Source organism: Myxocyprinus asiaticus, chromosome 33 (assembly GCF_019703515.2).
Source record: "Myxocyprinus asiaticus isolate MX2 ecotype Aquarium Trade chromosome 33, UBuf_Myxa_2, whole genome shotgun sequence".
NCBI lineage: Eukaryota > Metazoa > Chordata > Actinopteri > Cypriniformes > Catostomidae > Myxocyprinus > Myxocyprinus asiaticus.
Window position 1 is genome coordinate 34,723,128 of NC_059376.1, and position 14,243 is coordinate 34,737,370.

The 14,243-nt window shown below is 37.0% G+C and overlaps 1 protein-coding gene across 1 annotated transcript; it reads left to right on the forward strand.

The window, feature by feature from the left end:
• The first annotated feature begins 592 nt into the window (after positions 1-592).
• On the forward strand, positions 593-14,031 carry LOC127424473 (LIM/homeobox protein Lhx4-like). The gene is made up of 6 exons (XM_051669739.1): positions 593-858; positions 4,398-4,569; positions 7,492-7,694; positions 9,290-9,444; positions 9,547-9,718; positions 11,231-14,031. The coding sequence occupies exons 1-6, from the start codon at positions 774-776 to the stop codon at positions 11,617-11,619; spliced, it is 1,176 nt and encodes a 391-aa protein (XP_051525699.1). The 5' UTR covers positions 593-773; the 3' UTR covers positions 11,620-14,031.
• Positions 14,032-14,243: the final 212 nt, after the last annotated feature.

A 14,243-nucleotide genomic window follows, 5' to 3' on the forward strand; every position in this document is an offset into this window, starting at 1 on the left:
TAATAAACAAAGTAAAGGCTCACTTGAAATTTATTTATTTATTTATTTATTTATTTATTTTTGCAACCGTTCTCCGGGCATTATTTGCTCTCAAATTGTACCTTAGTGTTTAAGTATAAAGAACTGTTGCAGAACACCAAAATTATGAGTTGTCCATTTAAAAATCTAACGATGTTAACTATGTCGAAATGCGCATTCCAGTAGCCACAATAAGGTAGCAATATCTACTAAATCAACACAGAAATAAAACCTACTGTGAAATATTCAATTAATACTTGACGTTACTGGGCTTGACTGACCCCTGACAGGTCACAAAGAGGGCTTTAAAAGGGCTTTAGAGCAGGTTACAGTAGAGGCCCTATATTTATAATTGTCCCCGGGAGGGTCCCGCCTCCTTGGAGGGCATTTCGGGATCGTCATCACTTCCTTATCGCTTTTTCCTCTCACCTGGGAGCGCTAGCGGCACAAGTTCCCGCCCTTCTCGGTCCCTTCCTAGCCTCCCATTGGCCCCTCGGGGGAGCGACGTCACGGCCGCCCCTGCAGTGTGAATGAATCAAGCGGTTTGTGTGACACACAGCGAAAGAACGCACGAGCCCGAACTCACGAGCGAGCCCCCGACAATTTTATAAGGATAACCACAGGCGCGAGGACCGTGAAAGGACTCTATTCGGGGAGAAAACGACTTTTTAAAAATTCGTATTATTGTATACACACCGGAGATTGTCAGACCTCCGTGCCGGGAGCGTGTGCATGTGTGCATTTTATCAGACTGGATGAAAATGATGCAAAGTGCGGCTGTGTTGCCCAGCGAGAGTGCGGTGAAGGGTCTGCCGGACATTCTCGGAGTGTCACTGCAACGTAAGGGCTTTTTCCTCTCCTTAAATTGATTAGTTCATCAGAGAATTGGCAGGCCTCCTCTGGACGTCTGCAGGCCACCACTGTTGAATAACATACAGCGTTTAATTAATTAAACTCCACTGGGGAATTGTACGTGAGACGGACTGGGACTGTCTAGGTTGTAAAATTAGATCAGAAGCTCAGATCTTATAAATCGAAATTAAAAAAAGCTAGTAACTATAGATATTGTTAATCGCAAATTGTGATGTACGTGCATTTGATGAGGTGCATTAGATTCCATGATGTTATGAAGAGAGCTGAAACTGAAGCATGTTCCTGAACTGAGCTCTGCAAGAGATTTCACATTAAAGCATAATCAAAAATGTGAATCGTGTAAATGCAAAGCTTTATAATACCGCAATAAATGACAAATAAGTGTGCTGTTTAAATTGCATGGTGGTCAGAGTAATGTCAGATCTGTTACACAGTTAGAATCTGCTTGCACACACGTATAAGTTTAGTTTTGACCAAAAGGTTAGGGATGGGAACGGAGCAGCCTAAAATGTGCTAAAACGATGCTTTGGTTAAATGGAGCAGAGCGCAAGATATCATCATTCCGTTTTTATTGTCTTATTGAAATAGATGTTGCATGATCATCCATTATGGAAGTGCTAGATCCATGGACATTTTATATCAAAGAATGGAACTGCTCATTATCTTCGCATCTGGTCCTTATTAGTCGCAAATTAATCTGTGTTAGGCCTATCTAATCTGATCTCGTAATCAAGATGGAGTTTGAAGTGGATAAATTCCTGACCCAATTATTCAGAGGCGAGCTACAGAAATGTACAGATGGACATCTTTTATAACCTGGAATAGACATATTTTTGCCTCTTGCCAAATCTAAAATGGAACGATGTTTAAGTCAGCATGCAGGCTCGGAAAAACATAATGCAAAATAAAACAACGAAGTAACTGCACTTTACTGAACATAGATTAAAATGATGAAAAAAAAAAAAAAAAAAAAAAAAAAAAAAATATATATATATATATATATATATATATATATATATATATATATATATATATATATATATATATATATATAGGCCTATATATATTAAAACAAAAACTTGGCTTTTTTGAGCGCCAAGTAGTTTTAATTTTAAAAATGGCCAGAATGTAACACAATGCTCATTAAGCTTTATATGATCTGTCAGGGGCGAATGTTTAATTTCGTTAAATGATTGTAGATTAAAAGATATTGCTACTCAAACCCCTTTAGGCGTATAAATGATGGATTAAGTGAGGATTATTTTAAGAATAATCTGTTTTTGCGGTATGGATCTAAATATTATTATCCAAATGAATAAAGTGGTTTTAATAATTCATATTGGCAATTATTAAGAAAACATTCAGAAATGGAAGCCTCCACGGAAAATGCAAGCTCTTAAATATAGCCTAAAGTCAATGTTAAAATAAAGATTTAAAAACATTAATATCGGACTAAAAAAAAATAAGTGCATTGATTCTACAATTCCTATTTAAAGACTTTACAGAGAGCGGACAATGGAAGTAATATTTCGGATGCATGCCGTGATGATAAAAGGAGGCCTAAGCAACGTTTGAGAGCTACTGTCATGGTGCCCATCTTTTAAGTGACTGGGTAATCAAATACATCCTTAGACTAAATGAGCGTTAAAAGCTGAACAATTAGATGGCAGTTTACGGGCGGCATGCAGCACTGAGTCAGTGAAGCTCATCCAGGCGCTGTTCCTTCAGCACCACTGCCAACCATACGAGGCTTCTCTGAACGACATACTGTAGGCCTGCCTTGGGACACGATCAGTTATTTTCTTTAGTCACCCATGTAGGTGAATTATAGAAGAGAACACTAAATGCTCTGATATCTGTTTGCAGATATTTCATATTAATGATTCTATATTTCATATATGAATGGGCCTATGTGGATTTGATGCCGTAATAAAAGTAATTTGCCTGTTTTTTTTGTTTTGTTTTGTTTTTTTCAATACAGTAGGCCCTATGACGCATATACTCCACTATCGACTTGATTACGTATTTACCTGCAGATGTCAGAATTCTATTTAGTAACAATTCCTTTATTCTTGCATCATTATAACAGAACTATTCCATACAGAACTATAACAGCGGGTGAGAGAACGTGGGGACAGGGGGAATAAAGGATCATATGTCAAATATCGATATTAAGTAGCCTATATGTCATGTAATATAACTGTCGTATTGTAATGAGAATAAGTTAGACCGAGTATTGCTCTTACATGAACGAAACAAAATACTTCCCATAACTGACGGCTTTTTTCTGCATTAAAGATGTATTAATACTTTTAGCTATTTCGTCTAGGCTTTTGGTTTCCAGATTTTGATTTCAGCAAGTATTTTTGTGTTTGTTATGTTCGAGAGACACTTGTTCTTTGGTATCAATAATTTTAGTGACAGGCTGTCTCTGTTAAAGAATCGATGGACCAGTTATATGATTTCAATCTCAATGTCCTCTCGTCCTCACCTGTTTTTCTTTTTTTTCTTTTTCTTTTCTGAGATATTGATTATTTACCAACAAATGGACATCTTTCCTCACTGACTTATCTGTTAAACCTCCTTTTAAGTTACCTTAAAAACAATGAATATTTAATATACTGTATACTTAGAATGAAATTATTTGCTGTATCAAGAATCTCTAACTTATTCACAGTAAATACTCAACCAAGAACGAATGGTTAACAAAGACTAATTATTATTTAACAAAAAGTATATTTTAAATAATGTAAATAATGTTTGTTTACAATTCATTTCATTTGTTATTATTATAATTATATAATTAAAGTGATTTATTTACAATTATAAAATTATAACCTAATTATACAAGGGTGATATTGTTCGTTTTGGACCTTTTTTTTTTTTTTTTTTTTTTTTTTTAAACTAGAATTATCGTCTCATTTTCAGTTTTTTCATATTGTTTCGCTACGTTTTTATTAATAAGTTTATTTAAAAAAAAAAATTAATTCCACGTTTTTTCTCTCTCGACGCTGTTCATTTGTAAAGTAATGATTTTAATTAGTCTAAAAGTAAAAACTCGCAAGGATACCCGTATTTCCCCCACAGAACAGATTATAGGCTAATTTTACCAGTAAACCAAAACAAAGTCTCTGCTGGAAATGTTGGATATAAGCACCTGCGCTATGTTGGTTTCAAAACAGACATTCCAAGGTCAAATTATAAGCACTAAGCGAGTAAGATCCATCAATTATTCAACTTTATTGTTTTTTTTTCACAGTACTCTGCAAAATCATATAAACAGTCTATCAATCCATTTAGCCAGTCAGTTTCACAACATTTCTAGCTATTTGAATGTATACTGATTTCATGAGCGTAGCTATATTAGGCTATATAACCATGTTTGTTTACCTATTGGTAGAATGCTAAAAGTTACCATCATATAGTGTTTCCTTTTTTTATTTAGAGACATTGTCAAAACTATGTTTAACTCAGTTAAAGGACATTCTCTCGCATTGTTTCTCCAGAGATTCCCCAGTGTGCAGGCTGCAGTCAACACATCCTGGATAAGTTTATTTTGAAGGTTTTGGATCGTCATTGGCACTCGAAGTGTCTCAAGTGCGCCGACTGTCACGCGCTCCTGGCAGACAAGTGTTTCTCGCGCGCGGGGAATGTCTACTGCAAAGAAGATTTCTTCAAGTGAGTACATGTCATACTCTAATACAACTCACCCATTCTCCCAAAGCTTATATCGAAAAGGTAGCAATGTTTATTTAGCAATTTCTGCAATCATAATACAGTGTAACACAATTGCAAATAGTGTGTGTGTGTGTGTGTGTGTGTGTGTATTTGTACAGTTTTTATATGCATTTTTTGTTTTACTCTTGTTTAATAAATTTTATGACACATATAAAAACAAGTATCAAAAGTTGGCCTATACAGAGTCTGATAAACATTTTCACCACATTATATTGTTAATTAATGCAAAACAAAATTCATATTTCTGCAAATAACTGACATGATAATCATAAAAGATGCAAATAAATGAATAGAAGATACCACCCTTTGTTTAGGAAATGAACTAAATGCATAATTTAAGTGGACAATTGAGCAGAGTTTATATAAGCCTATAGACACAGCTCTATTGTAATTCTACATTTATGATACTGTATGTATTTTCATTTCTGTTCCAGTTCAGTCTTTGTTAGCAGTGATAATTTGGCAGTTTGACTTTCTTTGATTAAGGTCTTATTGAATAACTGATTGCTATAGTTATTCTGACTGTGTACAGAGACAAATCCTATTACTGTTACATTTATGCATTTTGATGTTGCCATTGCATTCTACCATTATGTGTTCCCTGGGAATCAAACCCATGCTTGACCTTGGCGTTGCTAACGCTCTGCTCTACCAGTTGAGCTACAAGAAGAGTTAGACTATTAGACATCATTTTCTCATTCAGTGTTGGTTAATAAAGTGCTGTGTTCCATTTCTCTTGTGTCAAGTTCGAAGTGATACAGTGCAAATTTAAGCTGCAAAGACTGTGTTCCCAAATTCAATTCCCATTCCCATAACGGAACTCAGGAAAGCAGCTTTACATTTTTTTATTTTTACTCTATTTCGCTGTATCTTCCATCCTTTTTTTTTTCTTCTTTCTTTTACGACTGGATTTTCCCTTGGCTTTAAGGAAGAAAATTAAGTTTGACTTTTATCCAAAACAGGATCAGTAGTGGCTTTTACCAAATCATGTTTGAGAGGTTTTAATGTCACAGGCTTCAATGAGACCTAAAACGCGAGCAAGACTCAGAGTGGAGGCTAACTTTATTAGGAAGCCCATGGGAACAAAAGGAAGGGATTTTAATGTTAGGACCGCCGTGGTGCTGAGGAGGATGGAGAGAGGGGGATGGAGGAAATAACCATGGTCACAGAGAGCAGTAGAATGCTGGTGGTTTAAAGGAGGGGGGGCTCACTTTCCCATTAATGTTGCAAAAACTTCACCTTGGTTAAGTAAACGGTGGGTTTATTTAGCAGTATTCACACTGTGATTTACAGCCTATTCTGACTCAGTGGTTTATGAGCCGTTCTGTGTGCATTTAAAGTGGGGTCTCTCTCTCTCTCTCTCTCTCTCTCTCTCTCTCTCTCTCTCTCTCTCTGTGAATCTTTCTGCCTCTGCTACATTGATCAAGACCATTTGTCAACCCCAGGGACATGGAAGCACAAACAGGGCTGGCTTCAATAGCATTCCATGCTTTTGTTACTTGTTACAGTATTTGTGGTTATGGAAAGATTTGTTAAATAAAAAAACCAACACTTATTGGTGGAATACAAGATGTAATGATGCTTAAACCCTAATATGTTTGAGCTTGTGTCTTTGAATTTCAATCAAACCCAGGTGTCTGTATGGGTTTGCAAGTAAATGTCAGCACATTTATTATATATTTTAGCTCAAAAATGTCAGGAAAATTATGAAGACATGAAAGGTTAAAATGATTTATTCGTAAAAATAACATTTTGGAGCTACAATATCGGTGTGTGGACTGTAGACATTTGCTCTCTTCAGGGTTCCCACGGTCATTGAAAACCTGGAAATATGAAAGAATTTCAAAATTGGATTTCTAATTTTGCTCCACTCTAAGATATTTCAACGGCTAAATATCGCTCTTTAAGATGGTTTAATATGTACAATAAAATTTACATTTCAGAATGTTTTTTGTGTTATTGGAGACTTTTGCGCATTAATAAGTAGTATTATTGTTTAAATATATTATCTCCGACAATTGGTATATGAAATACAAATGGAAATCTGGCCCAGCAATCTTTTAATGATCCAAAGCACTCATGTGGTGACGATAACAAAGTCTTAAAATATGTTGTTGGCCAACGCTATCCAGCTAAAAACCGAAACACATTGGTCAAGAATATATTTTAGGAATAAAGGCTTTTTTTAATCTTGGATTTTTCTCTTTTCTCATGAGTTGTGTTGCATCTTTTTCCAGTGAGCACCAGTAGTTATACATTTGAATACCTTTGAAGCACATCTAGTTCTCCTTTTTTTACTTAATCTTTATAAATGATTTGTAAAAATACTCTACATTGTAAAAAGTCTTTTATCTTTATTTGTGATGGGAATGACAACGCCTGTGAGAGATAGACTTACAGTTTCTTCAAACGGACAGTTTCTGACAAAACATCTTTCCAAAAAATTTCAGTAGACAAAAACAAGCTATTGAAGAGACAGTAACCTCACAGCCTCATTTTTTCATGTCAGAAATCAAATATGGTGCTGTGAATAAGGTCTATTGTTACCTTAGGGACATCTTTCTACCTGATCTAGCCCTTATAATTAATTTAGCTGGTTTAACATAATGTATTCAGATTCAATCAGTGATTTTAAATAATTTGACTTGAATCAAACCTGTTAATTTGAATGTTCCCACATGAAGCACATTTTTCAGGCTAACATTGTTTTAGTAAAGTAACCACAAAAGACTGCAAAATTTGTTGGTCAAAAGGTCTTTGATAATTTTTATTGCATTGTATTCTGCACCTTTTGTCAGCTTGGGTTGCATGTGCACACTAATTTCTGTACTAATGTATGTTTGCACCTGTGTGTACCTGCAGGCGTTTCGGGACAAAATGTGCATCGTGTCAGCAGGGGATCCCTCCGACACAGGTGGTTCGGAAAGCTCAAGACTTTGTGTACCACCTCCACTGCTTTGCCTGTGTAATGTGCAGCAGACAGCTGGCCACCGGAGATGAGTTCTACCTCATGGAGGACGGGAGGCTCGTGTGCAAGGAGGACTATGAAACAGCTAAACAAAACGGTGAGCTATTGCTTCCAAATCAGTGAATGTAAGCCATGCCTTGATCGATCAATTGGTACCAGACCTTCATGACTGGCCGGTTAAAAATCTGTGCACCAAATGATGTAGATGTATGTTTCTAATTACCTGATAACACTTTTGATCTAAAGGATTATACGGACAGTTCACCCAAAGATAAAAGTTCTGTAATCATTCATTCACCTTCATGTTGTTCCAAACCTTAACTTTTTTTCATCGAACACAAAAGGAGATGTTAGAATGTTAGCCTCAGTCAACATTCACTTTTTAATTGTATGGAGAAAAAAATGCAATGAAAGTGAATGGCGACTGAGGCTGTAAATCGCATTCAGTCTAATCCCTTTTTGTATGACATGGAAGAAAGGTGTTTATGGGTTTGAAACAACATGAAGTAGAGTAAATTATGACAGAATTTTCATTTTTATGTCAACTATCCCTTTATGCTTAAATGCTTGAAATTAGTATAGTATATTAATAAGCTTAAATGCGTAAAATTAATTTATTATATTTATATAAAGTGTGCCTATATATGAATTTCTTTACAAATAACAGAAATGTAGTTTATAAGTTTCACTGCATAAATGCCATACCTCCAATTGCTTAATTTAATAGTTTTGATGACTTTTCATCTATAACGTAAAAACAAGTAAAAAGTGTTCTACCTTTTGACTGGTAGTGTATGAAACTAGCAATATACACTGAATAACATGCTGCAACAAAGCAAATAAATCTATGATTTATGCCCATCACTACTGACCCATTAGAATTGTAGCCAGATGCTGACTTGGCACATGATATGCTTTTAGAATGGCTGCCTTATACAGTAGGCATATAGGTGCATTGCCACAGGGGAGGCCACTTCACTGGATTTTCTGTCCCAATTGGAAATCATTCTGACAGCAAAGTTCAGGAGTGGAGAAGGTGTAATTAACTTCTTTTACAATCATACAGATACACTGTAGAGATCAGAGGAGGCAACAGGATGGTAGTAAGAAGACAAAATCATCATTAACTACAGTCTAGTAGGGTCTCAGTGTCTGGCATATTAAGTCTCTCTGTGATCTGACCTCTCATGGATCTGCCTCTGAAAGCCCCTCACGCCGTATTTATGGAGATTTCTGTGGGCTGTTGATTGATTATATTAAGTGATGCAATGCACTTTTACGGTAGGGCCCCAATAACTCGCACTGGCATGCCATTCTCCAGAGAGATTTATCCCCTCTTCCGCCACAGTGTGACAGTTTCAGGGGAGTATCGACTGGCCAGTGTGAGCACTCCCAGTCAAACCATCCCACAACTCTGCTTTATTTATACCGCACTGTGGAACAACAAAGTTGTTGTTTTGAAGATGTGTGTATTCTTGTTTTCATTTCACTTCAAGTCACTGCATTTCACTTCACTTTTCTGAGCTTCACTTCACTAAACCTTCACTGGGCTCCAGTGCACTTCACTGCGTTTCACTGCAACACACTGCATTTCACTAGACTTTTACTGCATCACACTGCACTGCATCTCACTGCATTTCACTGGACTACATGGAACTGCATTGAAATCACTGGAACTTGCACTTGTTGCAGATGATTCGGAGACAGGAGCAAAACGTCCACGGACCACCATCACAGCCAAACAGCTGGAGACACTCAAAAGTGCTTACAAAAATTCACCGAAGCCAGCACGACATGTGCGCGAGCAGCTCTCATCAGAAACTGGTCTGGACATGAGAGTGGTTCAGGTGAGTCTACGACTGTTTATGATGAATAAAATGTACAGTGGCTGTCTCCTTTTGTTAGAGTCTTTACTGAATTTACTTTTTTTTCCTTTGTCCATACGGAAGGTGTGGTTTCAAAACAGGCGAGCAAAAGAGAAACGTCTAAAGAAGGACGCAGGGCGACACCGCTGGGGCCAGTTCTACAAAAGTGTCAAACGCAGTCGAGGGTCCAGTAAGACAGAGAAGGAGAGTTCGGCTGATGATGCAGGACTCAGTGATAGTGAGCTTAGTTTCAGAGGTGAGTCTGTTTACACTCACTCAAAATATACCACAATCTCTATCTTTCTCTGTCTTTGACTTTGGCCCTATTCCAAATGGCACCATCAGCCTTTGTGGTCCTCCTCCGAGTCGGCACTTTACACCGCATGGGCCCCAGTGCAGGCTTGCCAAAAGGGAGGACCGAGGGCGCAAAAATGACAAATGGGACATCCTACAGTCTCATGGACTTCACAGACAGAGTAAAGCAGAGGCTACGAGACCGCAAGTCCACCTCAAGTGTGCCATTTGGGACAGCACCCATCTTTTTGAATTCTTTTCTCAAAGATTTACTTTCTTTCACTTTTAAAAATATCTTCACTTCTTTTCATGCATCAATTTTCTCTCCCTTTTATTTAAAAAAATATACCACTCATGGACAATATTCAAATTAGCTTTTTGGTTTTCCTGTGTTTTTATGATTATTTCATTTTTGTGTGCCTGTTTTGAGAACTCGTAAAAGTCTAGAGCCACTTTCAAAGGGAGGCTGTGTTTACGAGAAATGAAAGCAGCGATGCACAAACTCTATAAAATTGGTGAAGCTTTTAGTCAATTAGAGACAAAGCGTGCAGTGCCTTTGTTGTTATTGAAAGAACCTAAGGGAGTCTGGAGAGAACAATGGTTTGCATTGCAAGCTCACACAAAACTCCTGTGCAAACAGAAGGTAAATCACAGATGCTCACTGCATCTCAGTAACTCTTCCTCCAGTGTTTACAATGGGATCCAATGGGATTTCAATGGGATCCAATGGGATTTCAATGGGATCCTTTGTCATAAATGCAATTCTTCAATGTTTTTACTGTCTTTATATGTGTAAGAGCTGTTTGGCATCACTGGGTGTATTGCGACTTAACAATTGGGGTACGCTAATGTACAGTGGCCAGCAAAAATATTTGGGTATGTGAGCCAAAATATATGCAGTTGTATTAGATAACAAAATCTCAAACCAAGTAGAATTTATTTATTTATTTATTTATTTATTAAGAAAGATGCACAAACACACATTTCCAGCAAAATAATTGGACAACAAAAAGTTTGGTAGGTTTTAAATTGAATAAAATAGATGTACTGTTCTAAATGAAGATAAAGAATTTGGACCCTAGTTAATGTGATGAACTACGCCTGTGGCTACTCTGCTAGGACTTGAGGGGAAACAACTTTCTACATTCACTAAAAATCACCTTGGGCCAGTTGGTTAAAAGCAATTGCAAAAGTTAGTTCTGAGAAAAGGTCTAGCATAATTATTATAAATATATATATATATATATATATATATATATATATATATATATATATATATATATATATATATATAATTTATTTATTTATTTTTGCATACCGCTTGATTTGATATTTTGATTTTAATGCAATCTAATTTATGCTTGGCTCTAATATTAAGTTTGGCTTAAGTGTCAAAATTATTTTTTTCAGGACCACTATACCCTATTGTATAAAGTAACATGTCGAAAACTAACATTGTATCCTCTTTTCACAGAAGACCAGATCTTGTCTGACCTGGGGCATGCAAACGGCTTGTACGGAAGCATAGGAGACGTCACAAATGGCAACATGCTCAATGGGAGCTTTTCCCTGGAGGGGGGCGGACAGCCTTACCACGACTTGCGGGCAGGAAGTCCCTACGGCCTGCCACAGTCCCCCTCATCCATCACCTCCCTACCAGGCCACACCCCGCTGCTCAACAACTTAGGCTTCAACATAGATGGCATAATGGGTCAGGGCGGTCAGCCTAATGTAGGTCAAGCTCTGAGAGCCATGACCGGGGGACCCACCTCTGACCTTTCAACAGGCAGCAGCACGGGGTACCCAGACTTCCCCACAAGCCCGGCTTCATGGCTTGATGAAATGGACCACTCCCAGTTCTGAGGTCAAAGGTTAAAGGTCATAATGGCAAGTGTGGTCCTAAGGACATCATTATATAGACAACAAACTGGCAATGTTTGTGTGACAAGGGTATTCGGTATGCACCAATATTAATTCATACAGCCGTCTTAAACGTTGCCCACTTTAACATGGCGGCATGACTTTGGTCCTGCTGAATGGCACACTTATATAACAACCGAGCAACCTGCCATGGAATGTCTGCGCTGTATTATAATTTTGTAATTCATATTTTTTTATTTGTTCTCAAAACTGGATTGGACGATTTCCAGCATGAAATGACATGCAGCTGAGAATAGCGTTGAACTTCAAACCCCAAAACTCCCCCTTCAGCAATACTGGGAAAAACAATCAAGATCAACCACGTTTTTCAGAATGTAGGGTTCGTGCATGTTTCTGAATGAGGAAGAGAGCCGTCCACGTTAAGAACCTTTAAAATGGCAACGCACTTTATGTTCCTCCTCGACTGCACACGGCAGGCTGAACACAGAAAGAGAGGAGTGCACCAAGCAAGGAGAGATATTTAAACAAGTGGCACAAGTGTATCTTTCCTACTTACAAGGGTTTGGGATTTTCATGGTTTTTAATGACTCTTCATGACCCTTCACATTAGCAGCATCAGAACAATAGATCCAGATTATTTTTCAATAAAGATAAATCCGCATGCACTGCTCTGAATTTTCATAGATATTTCTCTGGCAATGGCCAGTGTCAGTTCTATGCTTTTTCATTACATATATGGCCTGCCTATTCAGGAAAAAGAGGGTTGACTCAACGATGAAACAAATGTTCATGGAATTTAAAATTCAATTTATGCTATTACACCGTGTCCTAAACCAGACAATGATGCAATATTATTCCAGCAACAAAAGCAATTTGTCTGTCAACACTGAACGCGAAACTGCTGCGCAAATACAACGCAATCTTTTAATGTACAGTTATGAGGTGCAGGATTTGAACAAATGAAATTTTACAGTGGGTGGAGCTACCCAGCATGACATAGCTGAAATAAAAAGCCAAACAGCTACAAAAATGTCCTGTTGCGGCTAGTTAGAACAAAAACTCAGATTTTCTGCCCAGTGGTTGAATTGTGATTTTATTTTGTTTACATATTGTTGCTTTATCACATCATGGCTGGTAAGAACACGGTGTTAGAACACATTTGAACACATTATTTCCAACAATGTTAAATTCGGTTGTCAGTTCTTTGTTAGAACCATCAAAATACCTGTTTCTTAATGCCATTAGAGAAAACACACCGATATCACAGATATATTAGAATACAAGTTATTTTAGGGCAGATAATAGCAGTGGATTTTGTGACCCTTGAGGTTTTGTTAAGAGTTTCAGACAGCAGTATCTTAATGGCCTGACCATGATTATTACCAAGCAAAACGTGTGAAAAGGAAAATTTAAATACTCTGTATTTTTTATTATTTGACAAAAGAACAACTTATTTAAGCAACTACTGTGAGGGTTTTAATGTTATTTATTTCTGTCATGGGTACAATGTCAGTATTATGAATAGGTGGATTATGGGATGACAGTGAGTGATCAAATATTACTTGGTCACATAAAACTGGTGATACAATTGTAAACATGAGGAAAAAAAATTAATTCTGATTAAAGATGACAGCTACATTGAAAGTAGCATCTGCTGAAATAAGCTAACAAAGAGCAACATGAAAAAGAAAAATAACTATTCAAAAATAATGTTTTTGTTCTCGGTTGCCTCTAAACTACTGAGTCTCAATGGCTGTAAATTTTGTAAAGTCTCAAAAAGTGTCAACAGTCTTGTTTCATGAGCACTATTTATTGCTATGGATCTTTGAGAAAAAAAAAAGAGCACTGATTTAGTCCTATATGCCTTCTGTCCAATGGTATGAATTGTGTACAGTCAAATCTATATGGAGAAATAAAGCCGAATCGTCTTTGGGTTACTGCGACGTTCTTTTTTTCACTTGACGCCCTTTGATGATCTTTTGAAGATGCCCTTCCAAACAAATGCATAAATAATGATAATGTTAAAAATGCCCTATTAGGAAAACAAAGTGCACTATCTCAGGGTTTGTAATCATTACTAACTTATTTGATTTGAAGGAGTGCAACCTTTGGCCTCTAACATCACTCATTTAAATGTTACATCTCTAACTGATAACTTTACATGTCTACATTTACAACATTTACAAGCTCTCTCTGACACTGACAGCAACAAGTCTAATGATGTCAGCATCTTTATGATGTCATCTCAATTACATCAGTCATTTTGTTTGGAAACATGCGTGAATGGAGTATTATGTGCTTATGTTCATAAAATCATCACAACAGGAATATTTGAAAACTTTACCATGCCTATGACCTTTTTACACATTTAAATAATTGGTGGTGTTGTGCATGTTAACAAATACCCCATTTGCAGGATTAATGCAACTAAAACAACATCTATACATCTATATTGTGTCCTTATGTGTAGTTACATAGGAACAAAGAAAAAACTTGTTTTTATGTCAAAGGGACATCATTTCTGCAAAACCCACCACTCACTCACACAAACATGTCTAACTTTCACCGGAGGCACATCTGTTCGCAGACTCCATACACTGATCCTT